Source organism: Cervus elaphus, chromosome 20 (assembly GCF_910594005.1).
Source record: "Cervus elaphus chromosome 20, mCerEla1.1, whole genome shotgun sequence".
NCBI lineage: Eukaryota > Metazoa > Chordata > Mammalia > Artiodactyla > Cervidae > Cervus > Cervus elaphus.
The window spans coordinates 35,264,043-35,287,793 of NC_057834.1; the positions used below are offsets into that span (position 1 = coordinate 35,264,043).

The window sequence follows — 23,751 nt, forward strand, 5'->3', positions numbered from 1 at the left end:
ATGCTATTAGGTCATGCTCAAAACCCTTCAAGCTAGGTTTCAACAGCACAAAAACTGAGAACTTCCAGATGTTTAAGCTAGATTTCGAAAAGTCAGAGGAACCAGAGATCAAATGGCCAACATTCATTGAATCATAGAGAGACCAAGGGAATTCCAAAAAAAAACTTCTTCACTGACTATGATAAAGACTTTGACTGTGTGGATCACAGTAAACTGTGGAAATTTCTGAAAGAGGTGGTAATACCAGACCACTTAACCTGCCTCGTGAAAAACATGTATGAGGGTCAAGAAGCAACAGTTAGAACTGGACATGAAACAATGGACTTGTTCCAAATTGGGAAAGGAGTACATCAAGGCTGTACGTTGTCACCCTACTTATTTAACATCTATGCAAAGCACATGGGAAATGCTGAGCTGGATGAATCACAAGCTGGAATCAAGACTGCTGAGAGAAATATCAACAACCTCAGACATGCAGAAGATAGCACTCTAATGGCAGAAAACATAAAGACACTCAAGAGCCTGTTGATGAGAGTGAAAGACGAGAGTTAAAAAGCTGGCTTAAAACTCAAGATTCAAAAAACGAGGATCATGGCATCCGGTCCCATCAGTTCATGGCAAATAGAAGGGGGAAAAGTGGAAACAGTGGCAGATTTTATTTTCTTGGGCTCCAAAATCACTGTGGATGGTGACTGTAGCCACAAAATTAAAAGACACTTGCTTCTTGGAAGAAAAGCTGTGACAAACCTAAACAGCATGCTAAAAAGCAGAGATATCATGTTGTCAACAAAGGTCTGCCTAGTCAAAGCTACGGTTTTCCCAGAAATCATGTATGGATGTAAGAGTTGAACCATAAAGAAGGCTGAGTGCCAAAGAATTGATGCTTTGGAATTGCGGTGCTGGAGAAGACTGTTGAGAGTCCTTTGGAGTCCAAGGAGATCAAATCAATCAAACCTGAAGGAAGTTAATCCTGAACTAAACCGTATCAGAAGATCTGATGCTGAAACTAAAGCCCCAGTACTCTGGCCACCTGATGTGAAGAGCTGACATATTTGAGAAGACTGATGCTGGGAAAGATTGAGGTCAGGAGGAGAAAGAGGCAACAGAGGATGAGACAGTAGGATACCATCAGCTGATTCAATGGACATGAGTTTGAGCAACTTCTGGGAGACAGTGAAAGCCAGGGAAGTCTGGCATGCCACAGTCCACGGGGTCTCAAAGAGCTGGACATGACATAGTGAATGAATAACAACCACAGATGGGACAAATAGAAAACAAATGGTAAGAAACTAGACATAATCCATTTCAAAAATTTAATCATTACCTTTAAATAGTCAAAACACTCTAGTCAACAGGCAGGAATTGTCATAATGAATTAAAAAACAAAACCCAACCATTTGCTAGACACAGAAAACTCACTGTAAGAATAAAGACACATGTAGGTTGAAAACAGAAACTGGAAGAAGACATACCAAGTAAACTCTAGTAATAAGAAAGTAAGAGTGACTATTTTAATGTCAGACAAAGTAGAATTCAGGATAAGGAATATCAGAAATAAAAGAGGTATTTAATAATGGTAAAAGTGTCAATCATGAAAAATTCCCTAGAGATCTAGCAGTTAAGACCCAGTGCTGTCACAGCTAAGGTTTGGATTCAATCCCTGGTCAGAGAACTAAGATCCTGCAAGCTGCTTGGCCAAAAAAAAAAAAAAAAAGTCAACTCATCAAGAAAACAATCTTAAATGTGTCTGCACCTAATAATAGAATTTCAAAATCCATAATCAAAAGTGTACAGAAATGCAGGGGAAATAGATAAATCCCTAATTATAGTTGGAGATTTCACTGCAGATGGTGACCACAGCCATGAAATTAAAAGACGCTTGCTCCTTGGAAAAAAAGCTATGACCAACCTAGACAGCAATTGAAAAAGCAGAGACTTTACTTGGCCAACAAAGGTCCATAGAGTCAAAGCTATGTTTCTTCCTGTAGTTATGTATGAATATGAGAGTTGGACCATAAAGAAGGCTGGGTGTCAAAGAATTGATGCTTTTGAACTGTGGTATTAGAGAAGACTCTTGAGAGTCCGTTCGACTACAAGGAGGTCAAACCAATCAATCCTGAATATTCATTGGAAGAACAGATGCTGAAGCTGAAACTCCAAGACTTTGGCCATGTGATGTGAAGAGGTGACTCACTGGAAAAGACCCTGGGAAACATAGAAGGCAGGAGGAGAAGAGGATGACAGAGAGTGAGATGGCTGGATGGTATAACTGACTCAATGGACATGAGTTTGAGCAAGCTCTGGGAAATGGTGAAGGACAGGGAAGCCTGGTGTGCTGCAGTCTATGAGGTTGCAAAGAGTCAGACAAAACTGAGCGACTGAACAACAACAATCTCAGTAACAGATCAGATAGAAAGTTAAAAAAAAAATAAATCTAGAAGATTTGAAGAACAATATCAACTAACAACCTAACTGACATTTATAGAACAGTCCATGCAACAACAGCAGACTACACATTCTTCCCAGATGCACATAGAACATTCACCAAGATTGACACATACTGGGCCTAAAAAAAGTCTCAGCTGACTTGAAAGGATTGACATCACGTGGAGTGTGTTTTCAGACCAAAGGGAATCAAATGAAAAAATAATAACTAAAAGGCACATGGAAAACCTCCAAATATTTGGAAATTAAACAACACACTTTTAAATAACCAATGGGTCAAAAAGTTAAATACGCTTACCATTCAACTCAGCAAGTCCATTCTTATGTATTTACCCAAAATAAATAAAAACCTAAGTCCACAAAAAGATATACACATCGGATCACAGCAGTCTTATTCCTAAGAATCCCAAAATTTTCATCAGTAGGTCAATGGATGGTCATGGTATGTTCAGACAAGAAAATACTGTACTACATAAAACTGAAAAGGAATTTACTACTGATACAAGCAATGATAGGAATCATTCTCAAAACAATAAGCACAATTCCATTTATATGAATTTCTCAGGTTGGTGAAACAAATCTCTAGAGACAGAAAGCAGAGCAGTGGTTGCATGAGACCAAGGGTCTGAGGTACTGTTAACAAAGCGACAAGAAGGATTTTTGGAGGGCTGGAATGTTTCTATGTGTTTTGGGAAGATGGAAAGGTGTACAAAGGTCATGTATAAACTGGAGAGCGAAGACAAGGGAGTTGTGACTGAATAATCCTGATTTTCACAAGAAAAGAGGAAAGATGGTTCTGCAGGGTGAAAAGCAGGAACAAACATGGGGGAACACTGCCACAGAGATGATGCAATAACGTCAGTAAAAGAAGTAGGAAAGTCTTGTGAAGATTCAGCCAGAGGAAGTAAAAGATGTTTCAGAGAATAAACACTTCCCCATCACTGTATCTCAGCTGAAAATGAGGTACGATAATGAACACAGAAGGCAAAGGAAGATCAGAGGGACAAGAGAATACAGGAGTGGGCGATGGGAGTGGGAAGATTTCTGTAACCTGAAGGTAGAGGCCGGTCCCAGGAAGAAGACCGGAAGAGCCAGGGTTGAACCACTCAGATCAGTTCAGTTTGATCACTCAGTCGTGTCCGACTCTTTGCTATCCCAAGAACTGCAGCACGCCAGGCCTCCCTGTCCATCACCAACTCCCGGAGTTTACTCTAGCTCATGTCCATCGAGTTGGTGATGCCATCCAGCCATCTCATCCTCTGTCATCCCCTTCTCCTCCTGCCTTCAATCTTTCCCAGCATCAGGGTCTTTTCCAATGAGTCAACACTTTGCATCAGGTGGCCAAACTATTGGAGTTTCAGCTTCAACATCAGTCCTTCCAGTGAACACCCAGGGCTGACCTCCTTTAGGATGGACTGGTTGGATCTCCTTGCAGTCCAAGGAACTTTCAAGTGTCTTCTCCAACACCACAGTTCTAAAGCATCAATTCTTCTGCACTCAGCTCTCTTGATAGTCCAACTCTCACATCCATACATGAACAATGGAAAAACCATAGCCTTGACTAGATGGACCTTTGTTGGCAAAGTAATGTCTCTGCTTTTTAATATGCTGTCTAGGTTGGTCATAACTTTCCTTCCAAGGAGTAAGCATCTTTTAATTTCATGGCTGCAATCACCATCTGCAGTGATTTTGGAGCCCAGAAAAATAAAGTCAACCACTGTTTCCACTGATTCCCCAACTATTTGCCATGAAGTCATGGAACCAGATGGCATGATCTTAGTTTTCTGAATGTTTAGCTTTGAGCCAACTTTTTCACTCTCCTCTTCACTTCCATCAAGAGTCTATTCAGTTCCTCTTCAATTTCTGCCATAAGGGTGGTGTCATCGGCATATCTGAGGTTATTGATATTTCTCCCGGAAGTCTTGATTACAGCTTGTGCTTCATCCAGCCTGGCATCACATGATGCACTCTGCATATAAGTTAAATAGGCAGGTTGACAATATACAGCCTTGACATACTCCTTTTCCTCTTTGGAACCAGTCTGTTGTTCCATGTCCAGTTCTAACTGTTGCTTCCTGACATGCCTACAGATTTCTCAAGAAGCAAGTCAGATGGTCTGGTATTCCCATATCTTCAAGAATTTTCCACAGTTTATTGTGATCCATACAGTCAAGGGCTTTGGCATATTCAATAATGTGGAAGCAGATGTTTTTCTGGAACTCTCTTGCTCTTTCAATGATCCAGTGGATGTAGGCAATTTGATCTCTGGTTCCTCTGCCTTTTCTAAATCCAGCTTGAACATCTGGAAGTTCAAGGTTCACATATTGCTGAAGTCTGGCTTGGAGAATTTTGAGCATACTTTAATAGCATGTGAGATGAGTGCAACTGTGTGGTAGTTTGAGAAACTGCACAGCACAGATAGAAAATAATAAATCAACAGAAAGTTTGAGCCAGAACACAGGACAGTTAACACCTGTCCTGGTCAAACTATTCACCACACCCCTCTCAACTACAAGTCCCTGTGAATGAGACGAGCAGGTGCACTAAAAGTGGGGCAGCTAATGACTCCTGGGGATGGTTTTGCAGAGAACATGAAATTGGAGCTCTTGGAGGAAGAGCTAAACCACACAGCAAAGTGGGTCAACTCCATGCCATAGACTTATGAGCAAAAGAAAAGTCGAGAAATAGCTCAGGAAAGTTCAGATTTCCTGTGTATGGTCAAGAGTAGGCATATGTATGACCTGAGTTCAATTAGGAAATAGAAATTACACAGTGAGCTAAACAGATGTACTTTAATACAATTAAATAGATGAACTTAGAATTTAATAGATGAACTTTAATTTAATAGAATTATGAAACAAAATGGGAAAGATTAAGAAAACTCCACATGGAACTCTAGGGCTGAAGGAGAAAGTCTAAGGCGGAATATAGTTGGAAGGATTATCCCTCCCCAAGGCTGGAGTACTCATTGCAAAAGACCCTGATGCTGGGAAAGATGGAAGGCAAAAGGAGAAGGGGGCAGCAGAGGTTGAGATGGTTGGATGGCATCACTGACTCAATGGACATGAACTTGGACAAACTCCGGGATATAGTGAGGGTCTGCTGTGCTGCAGTCCATGAGGTCCCAAAAGAGTCAGACATGACTAAGAGAATGAACAAGAACAACAGGCTAGAGTATAGATCTCCTTGGAGAAGGTACAGTTCAGCCCCTTGGGTAACACAGGAGTTCAGAGGTTTGCTCAGGGCACAGCTGGTCTGCACTCACCAGACAAGCTGAAAGCCTTTCTCCAGACCCCAGGTGAGGGCACGCAGACAGAGTGAGACTCAGCAGAAAGCTCTGGGCACGAGATGAACTTAGCACCAGCCTTGTGAGTATCCAAGGAGAGGATGGGGCACTGGGAGGGGTAGAAGCCTTCAGAGTGCTGGTATCCATGGGAAGTTAACTGCCAGGCCGAAGCTGCAAGGTTGCCGAGTATCCATGAGCTCTGGGCATGTGGCTAGGGCAGCACCCACAGGCTGCCTTCTCACCCACTCCACTGACCTGACCCGCTGCAGCTGGAAGCTACAGGAGAGGGCCTCCCGCCAACACTGCCTCTCCAGGGTCCTCTACTGAAAACGTGTTTAACATGGTGCTCACTCTGAAGAAATGATTAGAGGAATTTCACCGATTGTCAGAGTCTAAAATGAAGTGTGACTTAAAGGTCAATAAATTGACTTTCAGCACAGCCCTTAATAAGGAACACAATATCCATAAAGAGAATAAACATTATGAAATGAATTCAAAGGATTTTCTGAGATGTCTTGAACTGAGTATTTAAAGGAAGGAGACAAAATTTCCTGGAGAAATAAACATTTACTTCCAAAACAAACCAAAGTTGCTTAAAAATGAACCAGAGCAGGACGTCCAGGGTGGTCCAGTGGTAAAGAATCTGCCTGTGAATGTGAGGATCAGAGGTTCATTCCAGGAAGATTCCACTAGCCATGGAGCAACTAAGCCCATGCCCCAAACTACAAGCCCAAGCACCTAGAGCCCGTGGTCCCCAAGAAGAGAAGCCAGCGCAATGAGGAACCTCCGAACCACATTGAAGAGGAGATCCTGCTCCGCACAGCTGGAGAGAGCCTGCACACAGCAGAGAAGACCCAGTGCGGCCAAAAAGCAAATTAATTAATTAATTTATTTACTTAAAACAATGAACCAGAGTTATGGTAAATTCATGCTGAAGCATTCTGGAAAAGATTTCAGAAAGGACATTAACACACATGCCTGAAAACTATAGAAGACCAATGGGATTGTTCAAAATCTAGACACTGCTCAAGGAAGCTAAGTGGAAGAGCATCCCCTGAGGTCAGCATGGTACCATAAACTGTTTACAGGCGTTACATTTTTACAAGCATTGTGGACTGTCACACATTTGTACACATTGCTTCCCATGGCATTTCTAAGATTATCTATCTTTGTCCACTTGGCTACTGTAACAAAATACCATAGATTGGGTGGCTTAGAAACAAGAGAAATTTTTTTTCTATAATTGAGGCTGAGAACTACCAGATCAACTGAGTCCACTTCCTGGTTCGTAGACAGCATATTCTTGCTGTGTCTTGCTTCTCAAGTGGTGGAGGAGACAAACACCTTTTTAATGATTTATACTGGAGTATAGCCGATTGACAATGTTGCGTTAGTTTCAGGGGTACAGCAAAGTGATTTAGGTATACATATACATATTATTCTTTTTGAGATCTTTTCCCATACATATGACAACAGTGTATTGAGTAGAGTTCCCTGTGCTATATATAGACAAGGACACTTTTATAATCCCATTCATGAGAGCTCAGACCTCATGGTTTAATCTCCTCCCAAAGAACTCACCATCTAAAGCCATCACCTTGGGTATTCGGTTTTCAACAGAGGACAGAGGACACAGACACTCAATCTGCAGCGTGATCACAACAGACCTTAGAGTCCCCTTTTGGCACAGGAATGAAGTGACTCAGAGGAGATCCTTGTCTCCTGATCAGTGCCCTTGTGGGTTCACCTCAGTGGGTCTCTACTTCCAGCTTCCATTTCCCCTCCCTCTTGGAGGCCTTCCCTAACTAACCGCAAACCAACATTTCATTTAGCATTCTGAGGAATCTGTTGCATAGCAATGTACAGTACGTATAAACAGGGATTCTCTAACTTAAACTGAACATCAGAATTACCTGTATGTGTGTGTGTGCATGTGCCAAGTCTTTCAGTCATGTATGACTGTTTCATATCCCATGGACGGTAGCCCATCAGATATAAGGCAAGAATACTGGAGCTGGTTGCCATTTCCTTCTCCAGGCGATCTTCCTGACCCAGGGATCGAACCCACGTCTCTTGTACCTCCTGCATTGGCAGGCAGATTCTTTACCACTCACCACCTGTGAAGCTCCCAGAATCACCTGAGGGCTTGTAAAACACAGATGACTGGGCCCCACTCCTATGATTTCTCATTTAGTAGGACTCATTGGCAGGGGGTGCCCAACATAATTTACAACTTTCCAGGTGATATGACTTACAGATTAGGAAACCAGTTTGGAAACCATGGATTTAGAAACTAGCTACATTTCCACACACATTCTAGGTTTTATCTGCAAGTCCAACACAGAAGATGCCAAATCTTCATTTTCTCCAGCAAAGACTTCAAAAGCTTAGTCTTTTTTTCGGGATGTTCAAGGGCCTTGAGTGCCACTCGACTACTTCCCTGGTAGCTAACAGAGGATTTTATCTTGACCTTCAAATTTCTTCACATTGGGAAGGGCTGCTGGTCCTCTGCCTTTCCTGCTTCTTATATCTCGGCTGAGAATAGAGCAGGCAGCTGGGCCATCCGCCAGCGCTCATGCCTGCCCAAATGGATTCAGCCCAGCTTATGTATAGTCTCATTTAATAGCTGTAAGTGGGAGAATCTGTCTCTGTCCACTCTGAAAAAAATAACTGGCCATGTGAGAGAAATATCACTATAAAAAAGTAGCCTTTTCAACATTATATACCCACACTATGATGTCTCCTTTTTTAATCAAGTTACATGAAGTAAAAAAACTTGACATACCTCTGTTTCCTACAACCTAACTATCTTTTAAAATGTCTCTCTTGGTAAATTCAGGTTCAAAATAGAAACTAGGTTCTGAAAGTGAATGTGAAAGCATTACTTGCTCAGTCATGACCAACTCTATGCCATTCCATGGATTGTCGCCTTTGTCCATGGGGTTCTCCAGGCAAGAATACTGGAGTGAGCTGCCATCCCATTCTCCAGGGGATCTTCCTGACTCAGGGATCAAACCCAGGTTTCCTGCATTGTAGGAAGACTCCTTACCACCTGAACGACCAGAGTAGGTTCTGAAATTCTCAGTGTATCATTCAGGACAAATTTTCTACATCACAGACACAAACTGGGAGGCCTAGGGCCATCCAGCAGAGGTGTATTTGGACTATCCCACATCCCAAAAAAACGCTGATTGAAAACTCAACATTCAAAAAACTAAGATCATGGCATCCAGTCCCATTACTTCATCACAAATAGATGAGGAAACAATGGAAACAGCGACAGACTTTATTCTCTTGGGCTCCAAAACTGTGGTGGCTTCGCACTGAATAATACAAACACACAGTATTATGACAGACAGCACAGGAAGAGCGTTCAGACAAGCAACTCCCCAAGAACGTGCTGAGCACATATTTTATTGGTAACTTATCTTGTAATCTTTAAGTATGAGCAGGAAAGCAAGACAGAGACTAGAATTCAGGGATCAAGGAGGTTTCCTCCTGGAGGTCTGGAGGTAATCATATAAGACATGTAGGAAAGGTCTTTGAAGATAAGGGGGTTTGTTCTGTGCACAGAACAGCATCCAGCTAATGCTGACATGCCAGTCAGAATGTCTAAATTAAGGGTGGGGGAGAGCAAGCAAGGAAGAGAGAATGAGTATTAAATTCCAGGAGGTATTTCTGAGAAATCAGTAAAACATGGTTCCCACACAAAACCACTGCAGGTGGTGACTGCAGCCATGAAATCAAGATGCTGGCTCTTTGGAAGGAAAGCTATGACAAACCTAGACAGCATATTAAAAAGTAAAGACGGTACTTGGCCAACAGAGGTTCGTCTAGTTAAAGCTATGGTTTCTCCAGGAGTCATGTATGGATGTGACAGTTGGACCATAAAGAAGGGTAAGTGCCAGAGAATTGATGTTTTTGAACGGTGGTGGTGGAGAAGACTCTTGAGAGTCCCTTGGACTGCAAAGAGATCAAACCAGTCATTCCTAAAGGAAATCAACCCAAAATATTCATTGGAAGAACTGATGCTGAAGCTGAAGCTCCAGTATTTGGCTGACTCATTAGAAAAATCCCTGATGAGAGGAAAGATTGAAGGCAGGAGAAGGGGATGACAGAGCAGGAGATGGTTGGATGGCATCACTGACTCAATGGACATGAGTTTGAGTAAGCTCCAGAAGATGGAGAAGGATAGGGAAGCCTGGTATGCTGAGCAGCTGAACTGAAATGATGGGGTCACGAAGAGTCAGACACGACTGAGCAACTGAACAACACCCCAAATATTGCAAAGGTTTCTCTCTCTGCTTCTTCAAGGTAGCTCTCTTTCACCTTCAAATTCTGAGGGCTAAAGCCCAGAGATCCTGAAGTCCAGACAGATAGGTGTGGGGAGGAGAGTCATGGGATATCCTGATAGCGGCTGTGAGAGAAAGCAGACACCATTAAGGAAAAGGGAAGAGGAGAAAATGTGGGTAGAGGGGTTGAGGTTGGGAGGAGATGGAAAGGAGAGACTTACCGGTACTTCCTAAACCAGAAGACGAAACCTCCAACAACCAGAAGGACAAACACCACCAGTATTACCAGGACGACAATCAAGCCCCTGGAGACACGGTTCCCATCTGTGTGGGGGAACACAGGGTGTGTCTCAGTCTGGGAATCTGCATCAGGTCCCCTACTGTAAGCACGTGTGAGCATGCCAGATGCTTATTTCTTGTCCTATCTAATGTGCCCACTTGTATTCCTGTGAAGTTAATAGACACCCCATCTTTTCTTGGGGTCTGGGCATCTATAATTCCGTTCACGTCAGCATATGCTCGTACACATATGGAGGCAGGCACTAGTGTCACAGCTAGTCCAAACCTGAGTCCAAATCCAGCTCTTCCGCTTTCTAATGATGAGACTCAGGGCAGTTTGACCGAGCTTAGCCTCAATTCTCATCTGTAACATGAAAACAACAGCACCTGCTCAAAGGAGAGTGGGGATGATTGTTCACACATACTCTGCGGTATGCAGAGTGTTCAGCTCACACCGAGAAAGCACTCTATAAACCACACCTATCTTTGGTACCCTGCCTTTCAAAGTCCGCAGTTCCCTCTTCTGGGGAACAAATCTTCCTGGGATTCTGTACTTGCCACCTACTTCGGGATCTGTGGTGATTTTAGCCTCTTCTTTCTTTTATATGGAACACCTTGTCTCAATCCTTTTTGAGTTCAGATCTTTATTCCTCCACTTGGAGAATCCCCTCCTTCTATCACTCCTGGCTGGGGTGTCATTTGCCTCCCCTTCCGCAGGACCTCCCTCTGGGCTTGAGGACCACCTCCTCCCGTTCCCACATCCTCCTCACCCCAGTTCAGGATGATGTCCTGGTCTCCCAGGCTGCTGTGCTTCACTCGGCAGCTCAGGCCAGCCGCCTCCGCAGCCTCCACATCCAGGGTTACTCGCAGATACCAAGTCGAGTCGGCGTTGGGCATGACGTCTCCTTGCTGAGTGCCAGGCTCCTCCTGCTCGCCCCTCACCCACGTCACCCGCACGGGTTTTGGGTAGAATCCTGAGACGTGGCAGACCAGCCGCAGGTGGCCAGGCCGGGGAGGGGGGCCACTGGACAGCCAGGCCTCCGGCTTCACTGTATTCAACACGAGAATAAGGGATCTTAAAGTGAGACTCCGCCTCAGAGGCTCTGGACTTTACAGCAGGCTCATCAGTCCTACATTTCTACTTCTGGAGATGAACTCCCACCATTTCAATCCGTTTGTATTAGCTTCTCCAGGAAAGCCTTCCCCGATCCTCATTCCCTTCCCTGATCCATTCTCCTGTAAATACCCCTACTCTGTAATCCCAGAGCACCCTGTGTTCAGCTGTAACATATATAGCATGTTTCTAAGTGGTAGTCAATCAGTCATGCCCAACTCTGCAACCCCATGGACTGTAGCCCACCAGGCTCCTCTGTTCATATATTTTTCAGGCAAGAATACTGGAGGGTGTTGGCATTTCCTCCTGCAGGGCATCTTCAAAACCCAGGGGTCAAACCCGGTCCCCTGCATTGCGGGCAGACCATCTGAGCCACCAGGACACTGCTTTAACTGTTCATCTGCCTTCTCTCCTCTCCCTCCTCAAGTACAGATCCTGATTGATCCCCAGGGTTTCTTTAATTCTATTCATGGACCCCAAAAGGTACCTAGTTAATGTCTGTGGAATGCTTAAATACCCTCACACCTGATCCATCTCCTCCTCTTCCCGTGATGCTTAAAGGGGTGTGAACCCCTGGAATGAAAACCCCAGATGGAGCCCCAGAGTGGAGTGGAGGGCAGAAGGTGACAAAAGTAGGCTGACCTTGCTTCTCCAGCTCGGACTTCCCCATCTGCAAGAGGCCTCTGAGCAACTCGGGGCAGATGTCATGGAGGAGCCAGTGCACTGTTTCCTTGGTCCCTTGGTCCCCATTTATCACCTTGCAGAGGTCCTCGATCCAAGGGGGGGCATCTGGGGCTGGCACCCAAGACATTCCTTGGAAACTCAGGACATCCTTTCCTTGAAATGCAGCATGTAAGAAGGTTTCTGAGGTGTTCCTCGGGAGCAAATTACATCCTGCAGATCCCTGGATCTCAAGAGGATCTGAAGAGAGGAATAGAAAGAGATCAATGAAGAGCTTAGAAGACTGAAAGGAGTTGAAGAAATTGGTGTGAGGGTTATACTGGGGACCCCAAAGTTCATGTAAATGGGAATGGGAGACCTGCAGCAGAATGAACAAGGGGTATTTTGAGGACTCAAGCTGGGACCTCTCAGGCAGAAGTGGGACTCAAAAGGGAGAGAGGAGACAATCACGGGGGGCCAGAACCTCCCGGTTGGGCTTCAGCATCCACTGTCTCCCCCTGGGCAGCTGTCCACGATCCCATCCCTAGGCTCACAGTCGCGGTGCAGCATTTTGACGAATTCCCAGACGTCCCTGGTGAAGCTGCTGCGATAAACCTGAAACGTATGCTGCAGCTGCTCCCACTGTTGGTCGCTGAATGTGCCCTGAGACCAAGGCTTCAGGAGGCCGACGGTGTCCGACTCATTGCGCCAAGTATAGAGCTGCAGCTCCCCCAGCCACGCGAGGAAGTCCGTGCGCGTCCAGCTGCGGTTGGCAAAGGAGGAGATCTGGAGGCCGCGGAAGGAGTAAGACGTTTGCGGCTCCGGAGACAATACAGATCGGAGGAACCGGGGGCACGGGAGGGAGAGCACAGAAGGGAGAAGGAAGAGCAACAGAAACAAACAAACAGCTAGGTTTGGGAAGAAAGGGTGATGTCTGCTGGCTCTGAATCGAGCTCGGTCTCCAGGGGCCAAGCAGCTGGAGGCAGGGGGTAGCAGGTTCTCGGGCTGGTGGGTCAAGCTCCCGGCTTCCCGAGGTGTATCAGTCTGCGCCCGCCCGCCGCGAGCGTCGGCCGCTTTCCCCGCTCGCCTCCCTCTCGCCGCCCTCTGCCCAGGAGCCCCGGTGCCATTCATCCTCAAAACTCCTCCAAATCTGGGGAAGCCCCCAGAAGAACAGAAACAGCAAGCACCCCGCGTCCTAGCTCTGCTCTGGGACCTCGAATCTCCGCCCCCACCCCCGCCCGGTCCTGGTCCTTCCCCAACGCCCGCCCACACACCCCTGGTTTCCGGGAAACCAGGCTTTCTGCGGAAAGCCTGAACTTGACCCTGTGGCTGGCCAATTCTTAAGCCTGGAGGCAGGCAGGACTCTGGTTCTGGCTCTCTGGGGACTTGCTTCCAACCTCCTCCTGTCCAGGGATCCCTTTTTCATCTGCCAGATGGTCCCTCTCATTAAATATCTGAGCTGCAAAGAGCCCTGGTCACAGCCACTCACTTAAGTATCATGTTTCTCACAACCGGCTTTTTCCAAGGTAGAGTTACAGATAGTATGTGGAAAACACTTTACAACTGCTATTTAAGTTTTAAAAACAGGACATAAAGTTGTATCTGTGGTATGACATCTACCATGTTTTTTAAAACAAAGTTTTTGAGTGGGAGGCAACCAATGGATGTCTCTAGGCAAAGAGATTATGGAAGATTTTCTTTTACATTTTTGGTTTTCCAAAATGTCTAGGAGTGCAGACATCACCTTAATGATAAAATAATAAGGGACTTCTCTGGTGGTCCAGTGGTTAAGAATCCACCTTGCAATGCAGGGGTGTTGGTTGGATCCCTGGTCAGGGTGATCTCAGGGATCTCAGCCTGCAACAGCTCCCAGAAGGGCTGGGGTTCCCAGCCAGAGACTGAGGTTGGGTTGCAGTGGTGAGAACACCAGAGCCTAGCCAGTAGACCAGTGGTCAGGGACAAGGGCCCTGGCCTTCAGCTTTGCAGGAAAGAATTCCCACAAAGAAAGAAAGTAGTGGAGCAAGTAAGGTATTTATTGAGAGGAAAACAGGACAGTACAAGAGGGAGAGGATGACTCAAGGAGAGGGAGCCTCTGAGTCCCACCCTCCTGGCAGTTTGAATTACTTTGATAGTAAAGGGCATTTCTTCCAGTTTTCCTTCAGCTGATCAATTTAATTTGCCTCTTTCACAGTCCATATTTGGTATATTTCAAGATCCTCCCATGTGTGTGCATGCATTTCTTAGCCAAGATGGATTTTACTGAAAAGGCATCTGGGTAGAACATCCCTTGACATAACTCTCCTTTGGCCTCCAAGGAGCCTTTTCTGCACATGTATGGTCTGGGAGGTCTCCTGACTTTGAGAAATACGTGCTCTGGGCAGGGCCCAGCATCCTCTCTTAATTGACCTGCTGATAGGGAAATTAAATAAATTATCTTAGTTAGGTGGTATATTGTCACCCGGGTTATTTACCTTATGTGCAGAGTACATCATGAGAAATGCTGGACTGGATAGAGCACAAGCTGGGATCAAGATTGCCAAGAGAAATATCAATAACCTCATATATGCATGTGACACCACACTTCTGCCAGACAGTGAAGAAGAACTGAAGAACCTCTTGATGCAAGTGAAAGAGGAGAGTGAAACATTGGCTTCAACACTCAGAAAACTAAGATCATGGTAACTGATCCCATCACTTCAGAGCAAATAGATGGGGAAACAAAGGAAACAGTGACAGACTTTATTTTGGGGAGCTCCAAAATCAGCAGATGGTGACTGCAGTCATGAAATTAATTTTTCCTTGGAAGAAAAGCTATGACCAACCTAGACAGCATATTAAAAAGCAGAGACATTACTTTGCCAACAAAGGTCCATCTAGTTAAAGCTATGGTTTTTCCTGTAGCGATGTATGGATATGAGAGTCGGACTATAAAGAAAGCTGAGGGCCGAAGAATTGATGATTTTGCACTGTGGTGTTGGAGAAGAGTCTTGAGAGTCCCTTGGACTGCAAGGAGATCCAACCAGTCCATCCTAAAGGAAATCAGTCCTGAATATTCACTGGAAGGACTGATGCTGAAGGTGAAACTCCCACACTTTGGCCACCTGATGCGAAGAACTGACTCATTTGAAAAGACCCTGATGCTGGGAAAGATTGAAGGTGGGAGGAGAAGGGGACAACAGAGGATGAGATGGTTGGATGACATCACCGACTCGATGGACATGAGTTTGAGTAAACTCCAGGAGCTGATGTTGGACACGGAGGCCTGGCGTGCTGCAGTCCACGCAGTTCCGAAGAGTCGGACACAACTGACCGACTGAACTGAACTGAGTCAGGCTTCAAAGACAAAGCAGAGCAGGCCTCTGACCTTGCTTCTAACCTGCCTGGACACTACCCTAACTACGGGTGTCTGGAAGTGCCTGGAAGTGCCTGCAGTGAGTGCAAGTCTTGCAGCAGGGTAGATAAGATGGGGGAGTAATCTTGAGATTGTTGAGCTCCTGAGGGGGCCTGGCCAATCAAGCCCCAGGCTTAACAACAATTCCAAGTTTTACGTGACAGAACAAACAGCATTAACATGAAACCAGAGCTGCACTTTGCTTACAGATTGATGATGATATCAGTTTGTGTCCTGGGATTATAAGCAGGAACCCTGAACTGCAATCTTTGAAGTCTCACCCATGGAGGGAACTCTTTGCCTGGGACCTTTTCCCAATTGGGACTCCAGATGTGCTGTGTCATGGGACTTCCCAGTGCTGTTTGAGTCTGGATGTTGGTCAAAACCCAGTTTGGTGATGTATCCTCTGCTGTTTCTATTTCTCTTTTCTCTTAATTTTAGTATATTGAAAGTAAGCTAGATAATTCTCTGATAAATATTTGTATTACTTATTTGTATATAAAGAGTGGCTGATTTTGCTAACAAATTCTTTGAACCTGAGATGAAAGTGAAAACTTTTGGCAAAACACCTGCTATTCTTGTCTTGGAGTTTCAATTCACAAGGAATGAATCTCCAATCGCTTTACCCTGGAAGGCAGGGGGAGGTCATCTACCCCCTCCCACAGGGGGACAAACCCTCATGCCACAACTGCTGAATGAATCACACAAGCTCTGGAGCCCACAAGAGGCAACTAGAGAATCCTTGCACTGCAGTGAAAGATCCCACATCACAACAAAGACCCAGTGTGCTGCAAGTAGGATCCGATGCACAGGGCCAAATAAATAAATAAAATATTAACATAAGCCCAGATTTTCTCAGCTCTATATTGACAAGATTGGACTGGGTTGACTAAAAATTTTCAAGCTTTAATATCCCAAGATCTTTCCATCTCACCGTCCCCATCCCCAACCTCTCTTTCCTCCTGTCATGGTCCCTGAATCCACTCCTCCAATCTCTCCGTCTTCCCTGCCTCCTTCTCGGAGACTCTCTTCCTCCCATCCCATCTCCCACCTGGTCTCTGCCTGCTTATTTTCTCCTCTGCCTCTTCACTTATTCACTCTCCAAATATGAGCTTCTGTTCTAAAGAACAGAGACAAGATTATGATGTGTTCCTGAGCAGCCAGCTCTCCAGTTATCATGCTGAAAATAAGAGCAATGAGACTTAGCGGTTCAGAACTTCAGATCACAGTGAAAAAGAGAGTCCCCTCTTTGGTGAGTCAGAACCAGGACAGCACCTGCACTTCCTGCCCCCTTCTTTTATCCAGTCCATCACAACTCTCCTCTCTTTTACCTCTTTTGAAATATCCCTTGCATGTGCCCACTTGTCTACATTTCCACCTCCACCACCATCCATTCTTTTGCCTCATCTTCTGAAATAGCTTCCTCAGGATACAAGATTGTATGCAGTCTGACCTTGGTCTGCCTTTCAGCGTCCTCTCTCACTGTCGTCTCACTAATTTTGACCTTAACCCAGCTGACATGCTTTCAGTTCCTCTAATACGCAAAACCTCTTCCTGCCCAAGGTCTTTGCACAAATAGTTCTCTCTGCTTGGAAGGCTCTTAGCCCCCTTCTCCCCACACCCCTTTACAATGCCTAGTTCTTTCCTTCCTGCTCAAATCTCAGCTGGAAGGTTTTCTTCTCAGGGGAGTTCTCCAGGCCTCCCAGGCTGTGAACAAAGGCAGAGGAACCAGGGTGGCCCTGCCCGCACTCCTCGTGCACCAGCTAGCTTTGTAAACCTTTCCTCCCAGTACAGACCAGAGCTTGTAATTATAGAAGTGTTCACATGTCTGTCTCTTGATCCACTTTTTCCTTAATCCACTAGAGAGTGGCCAGAATTCAAAGATCGTGTTTTCTTCCCATTCTGCCAACCTTAACATTTCCATCTTCCCTCACTCTGCCATAGTAAGAACCCTAGAGAGAACAGACTCCTGCTCCTACTTCTGCTGGCATCTTGGAGCTAGCCTTTCCCAGCCTCTCTTATGATGCTTAATGTTGTCCCAAAACTGTTTGCAATAAAGTGGAAAAATTATTTCTGTTATTTGAAGTAAGAGGCCAAGTGATTAAATCTGGGTACAAAATTGTCCAAATAGTGGATAGAAGCCTGGAGGGGAGGGAAACTATGAAGCTGGAAGTGAAAGGAAAAATGGTTATATATGAATCATGAAACAATATCCAACTTTGCATTCTTGAAATTTCCAACCTCCCTTTTAGAATTTGCGCAGTTCTATTTAGTTTATCTGTATCTTAAAATTTGCAAGTGCTATAATACTTTCAGACATAAATATAAGAACTCTTTTTTATCAACAACAACAACAAAAGCAGACAGCATGGCATTCAGTAGTTAGGATTGGAAATAAATATATTTTTCCAAAAGTCAGTTGAGTCAGGTAGTTTTTAGCTATTCCAGGTTTCAGTGCTTTCCTCTGGGAAGAGACTCATGGAATCATGGAAGAACATTTTGGGGGCAAGACTTACCCTCACATACTAGAGGTCAGAAAACCAGAGCATAGCGAGGTGGTGATTTACTCGGGTCCTCAAAATCAGCCCATGGTAGGGAGAAGTCAGCCATAGTACCTTTCATGTTGCCCAGGAACTGGCTGCAATCCATGCACCTAAATTAGTCATGTCTCTGATTTCTAGAGTGTTTCTGGCTCCCTAAGAACTTTCATGTATACCATTTTGTTTAATCCCAGTAACAACTGTGAGAAACAGGGATCACTATTCTTATTTTGTCAATGAAGAAAGCAAGTCAAAGAGAGAATGATGCAACACACAATAATGATTCAGAGTCTGCCCTAGAACTCAGTCTTCTAACTCCTGGTTCTTTGTCTCTTATGGTTGCTTTCTGAGGTTGCATCTCCTATTCTAAGGATATGGTTAAGTGATATGACGGATGTGGTTTCTGCTAAGAGAGTCTGTGAAACAGATCACCAGCCCAGGTTGGATGCATGAGACAAGTGCTCAGGCCTGGTGCACTGGGAAGACCCAGAGGGATCAGGTAGAGAGGGAGGTGGGAGGGGGGATCAGGATGGGGAATACATGTAAATCCATGGCTGATTCATGTCAATGTGTGACAAAACCCACTACAATATTGTAAAGTAATTAGCCTCCAACTAATAAAAATAAATGAAAAAAAAAAAAAAGAGAGAGAGAGGGAGTCTGTGATCCAAGGTCATCACAGCTAGAGAATGGAATAGGGATTTCTTGGATGGAAGTGAGGTTGCCCTAGAATTCAAGAATCAAAGATGATTTGACTGAAAATAGTTACAAATATAATTAGTTATGGATTAAGTAATCAGAAGCCCAAGTATCATGAAGGCTTTGTGAGATCCTTCCTTCACCTCCCCACCCCAACCCCTTCCCAGTGAGATATATAATAGGAACTTCCTGCCTGCTGTTGATTTTACCACACTGTTTCCTTCAAGGTCAGCTCTCTTTCTCTGATGTATCCTGATTGGTTCTGATCACCACATGTTGATTTCCTTATTCCTCTTTTTACTCCTGAAAGTAGTTTTTTATTCTCTTTTTACTCTTAGCATTACTGTTCAGTAGGCTGGCTTGGTTCAAGTTTCTGAATAATATTTCCCCACTGATCTCAATAGTACTTTCATTTACTCTTACTGATTTATGTGAATCACATGCACATGTCATGATCTGAAACTGACTCATTTATTTTGCTTGTTTGTTTTCAGGATCTGTTTCCCCTGTCTTTCTCAGTACTGTATCCCCACTGGGTACACCGCAGACTAGAACACTGTAGATACTCAATAAATATCTGTTAAGTTAAAAAAAAAGAATTGCCAAGCACATTTTCTAGGTCTACAGCTATTCTAGGTACTTTACAGTCATTATCTTACTTAATCCTGGTATCCACAAGATATCTTACTGGTTTCATTCACCTAGAAAAGCCTTGGGACAGTTTTCCACAGATATCCACAAGATATCTTACTGGTTTCATTCACCTAGAATAGTCCCTGGGACAGTTTTTAAGCACTCAAGTTTTTTTCCAAAAAAAATGAAGGTAAGTAGTATTAATCCACATTTTATTTCTGGGGGAAAATTGAATTTTTTTTTTTCATTTTAGGCATGTTTCTTTTATTTATTTATTTATTTTTATTAGTTGGAGGCTAATTATTTTACAATATTGTAGTGGGTTTTGCCATACATTGACATGAATCAGCTATGGATTTACATGTGTTCCCCATCCCGATCTCCCTCCCACCTCCCTCCCCATCCCATCCCTCTGGGTCTTCCCAGTGCACCAGCCCTGAGCACCTGTCTCATGCATCCAACCTGGGCTGGCGATCTGTTTCACCCTTGATAGTATACTTGTTTCGATGCTATTCGCTCAGAACATCCCATCCCCGCCTTCTCCCACAGAGTCCCAAAGTCTGTTCTGTACATCTGTGTCTCTTTTTCTGTTTTGTATATTGGGTTATCGTTACCATCTTTTTAAATTCCATATATATGCATTAGTATACTGTATTGGTCTTTATCTTTCTGGCTTACTTCACTCTGTATAATGGGCTCCAGTTTCATCCATCTCATTAGAACTGATTCAAATGAATTCTTTTTAATGGCTGAGTAATATTACATGGTGTATATGTACCATAGCTTCCTTATCCATTCGTCTGCTGATGGGCATCTAGGTTGCTTCCATGTCCTGGCAATTATAAACAGTGCTGTGATGAACATTGGGGTGCATGTGTCTCTTTCAGATCTAGTTTCCTTGGTGTGTATGCCCAGGAGTGGGATTGCTGGGTCATATGGCAGTTCTATTTCCAGTTTTTAAGGAATCTGCACACTGTTCTCCATAGTGGCTGTACTAGTTTGCATTCCCACCAACAGTGTAAGAGGGTTCCCTTTTCTCTGCACCCTCTCCAGCATTTATTGCTTGTAGACTTTTGGATAGCAGCCATCCTGATTGGCGTGAAATGGTACCTCATTGTGGTTTTGATTTGCATTTCTCTGATAATGAGTGATGTTGAGCACTTTTTCATGTGTTTGTTAGCCATCTGTATGTCTTCTTTGGAGAAATGTCTGTTTAGTTCTTTGGCCCATTTTTTGATTGGGTCATTTATTTTTCTGGGATTGAGCTGCAGGAGTTTCTTGTATATTTTTGAGATTAATCCTTTGTCTGTTGCTTCGTTTGCTATTATTTTCTCCCATTTTGAGGGCTGTTTTTTCACCTTGCTTATCGTTTCCTTTGTTGGAAGCACAGAGATTTTAAATAGCTTCTCATCAGCTTGTAAATATTGACTGTATGAGTCTAACTTAAATGTCTTCCCAAATGTCATGTTCTTTGCACTGTGCTATTTATCTTCCTTCATATTGCCCCCAGGAATCATCTGAGTATGCTGGGGGTGGGAGAGTGGTTAAGGTGGAAAAAGTAATCTAGAGTGAGGGAGAACCAGGAGCTTCAGGACTAAAGATACTTGGGAAACGTGCTCTCAAGAGAGAATCAACCTAAAGTATATGTAGATAGAGTATTACTGACTGAAGAAAAACGCACAACCTAACACATGTTTTATGGACTTTAGTGAGAACTATAGCCCAGGAGACAGCCTCTCAAATAGCTCTGAGGAACTGCTCGGAAGAGGTAAGAAGTCAGGATATATAGGAGTTTTGCTCAAAAATAATTAATCAAACATCAAAGATAACTGCTAATTACAAAAAACAGACATCTAGAGCTAGTGATTTTAGTGCTTCCCATGTGTGGGAAGATGCAGGAATCTAGACACTCTGAAATTATTCATTAGATACGCATCTTAACTATGTGGGGCCAGGATTCTGGTCTTTTTCATCCTGAATTCCCCTGAGGGTGCACCACTGGGGGATGGGGGGGAGGGTCTGCAATAATCGATGGCTCAATGGCAGGCAATATTGTTGTTTGCTGGAAAAGCAGACTTTTTTTGTTGCAGTTTGAGGGTGATTGTGCACTATGTGTAGGTGAAAGAAAGAAAGACAGAGACACAGGGATAGAGAATACTGTGAGGGAGAATGGAATGGAATGTAAGAATGAAACTGCATCGTCCATTACATAATATTCGGGCTAACATAGCAGCAGTGTATCCAGCAAGCATCACTAGAGAAGGTAGAAGCCTTGGGAGTTGCAGACATTCCCAAGTTGGATATACTCTGTGTTCATAGAGAAGAATTGTGCACTATATGTTATGGTCATGTTGCAGAGTCAAAGAATCTAAAAATGAGATTCAAAGATTTCCATGCCAGGTCTGTAAATCGACAGCGCGTAGATACCATGCACAGGATCCTACTTGCACAGTAAATTGAAATAAGCATCATGCAGCTAGCCGGAACAGCTCCGTTAGGAGAGCGTTAGACTGAAATAAGCATCATGTATATCAGACAGCAATCCAGATCTAGGTCTGACCTAGCAATTCCTCTCCTGAGTCCCTATATAAATGCATGCCTGTGATCTCAGAAAAGCAGCAGAGAGCACGGACTTGAAACAAAATCTTAATCCTCTGCCCAGGAATTAGACCTGAGCAGCCTGGGTGAAAACCGGAAATCCTAACCACTAGTCTACCAGGGGCTGGAGGCTAGAATCAGAGTTCCCCTGGCTCTTGCCCCCATTGAAAAATGAATTTCTCAAGGAGACAAAAACTGTAAAAACAGGTTCGTAGTTTATTATTAGAGGCACAGTACAACAAGTGGAAGAGCACACAGAGAAGCAATTTAAGACAGAAGCCAAGGCAGAGATACACAGCTGGAGAGAAAGGGTATGCAGTGTCTCCTTTGCCTCAAGGATGGGAAATACTTGTGACTTACTGATCTTTTACTCAACAAAGTTTAGCCCTTCTCTGTCTCTGCCATGCTGTTTGCTATCTTAAGTGTCCACAGAAAACAATGCCAAGCTCCTATTGTTATTTTCATCCCAAAGTTGGAAGAGGAGGTTGATTGTAAATATCTAGCCTAGAGACCATTTTCCTCCTTACTCAGGAAATGTAAATAGGAGGCTAGATGTGAATGCCAAGACTGGAGCTCATCTACCTCCTGCCTCACCTGGGTATACCATGAGACATGATCATAGTGTTAGGGGAAGCACGCTGAGTGAAACCGCCCACCCTTGGCCAGGCACCATAGTAACCATTTGCATGAGTTGTTTTATGACAGGAGGTCCTGGTAAGGAACAGGGAACTAATAAGCCACCACCAACCAGAAGAGTTCCGGAAAGGTCAAAAGGAGACACCACCTGTCCGACCACCTCCCAGAATCCTTCTCTCTGGCATCCATCTTGGCTGAACAAGGCCTGCACCACCAGGAAGGACTCTGAGTCAGAATGATTGACTAAGGACAACCTGGAAACTAATCCCATCACCATAAAACCCATGTGGCAGAGCAGTTCTCCTGGGTTCTCTTACCCTCCTGCTCTCCACCCAGGCGCCCTTTCCCAATAAAATCTCTTGCTTTGTCAGCGCATATGTCTCCTCAGACAATTCATTTCCGAGTGTTAGACAAGAGCCCAGTTTTGGGCCCTGGAAGGGGTCCCCTTTCCTGCAACAAATGGAGACCCTGGTGAGGACTCTTCTTCGCTGAGACTGACATCCTGACCACTCGAGGTACTCAGGGGCCAGCTTGCCTGCCAACGGACCAGACCCAGCAGCCGCAACTGGGATCCTTTTGTCCCTGGTCTCCTCCTGACGCGGACAACTGACCAAAGTGCCCAGACCGGATAAGGAACAAGAGACTTTACTAACTTCTCTCCCCTTCCCTCTCTCTTTCCTCTCCTTAATGTTAGGAAAAACGCCGCGGGAGGAAAAAAGCCACCTCTAAGGACCGGTGGTAAAGGCCTTTTATTAAGCGTCGCTCTCGAGCAGAACTCCCGGGGGCTGGTGAGTGAGGAGACAAAGGGAGTCTGCAAGGTATGAGGGGTGGGGAGGGGTTTTATAGTCCGGGCCGGCATCCAGGCCAGGTCTTTTCATATAAGGAAGAAAGCGCAGGCTACAGCAGTGCTCAGTGTCCGAGGGCTCTATGTTGGTACCTGATTGGACAAGGCTGCAGGGGGCCAGCCCCTGGAAGTTTAGCCAGCTTCCGGAATTTGCCTTGCAGCACTTTCCCGGGGGCATGCCCCGACCTTTCACTTAACCCTTTGTATCCTTCCCCATTTTTTCTAGCCCCCCAGTCCTGGACGCAGGAATCTGATCTAAGGGCCCAGCCTGAGCTGAGGATTGGAGACTGATCACCTCCTCTTGGCAGAGAACTTGAATTCTGGGCCGAGTTCC

The 23,751-nt window shown here is 44.7% G+C and overlaps 1 protein-coding gene across 1 annotated transcript; it reads right to left on the reverse strand.

The window, feature by feature from the left end:
• Positions 1 to 9,940: 9,940 nt before the first annotated feature.
• Positions 9,941 to 13,312, reverse strand: LOC122676624 (antigen-presenting glycoprotein CD1d-like). The gene is made up of 5 exons (XM_043876075.1): positions 12,631 to 13,312; positions 12,059 to 12,337; positions 11,073 to 11,351; positions 10,245 to 10,347; positions 9,941 to 10,148 (listed from the first exon to the last, which is right to left on the reverse strand). Exons 1-5 carry the CDS (start codon positions 13,205 to 13,207, stop codon positions 10,127 to 10,129), a joined length of 1,260 nt encoding a protein of 419 aa, XP_043732010.1. The 5' UTR covers positions 13,208 to 13,312; the 3' UTR covers positions 9,941 to 10,126.
• Between the last annotated feature and the right edge of the window lie 10,439 nt (positions 13,313 to 23,751).

Coding starts and splice junctions, on each gene's coding strand:
- LOC122676624 (XM_043876075.1), bottom strand. CDS start 13,207: ATGAATGGCACCGGGGCTCCTGGGCAGAGGGCGGCGAGAGGGAGGCGA. Junction 12,338..12,630: donor CAAAATGCTGCACCGCGACT/GTGAGCCTAGGG, acceptor TCCTCTCTTCAG/ATCCTCTTGAGATCCAGGGA. Junction 10,348..11,072: donor GGACATCATCCTGAACTGGG/GTGAGGAGGATG, acceptor TCCCCCACACAG/ATGGGAACCGTGTCTCCAGG.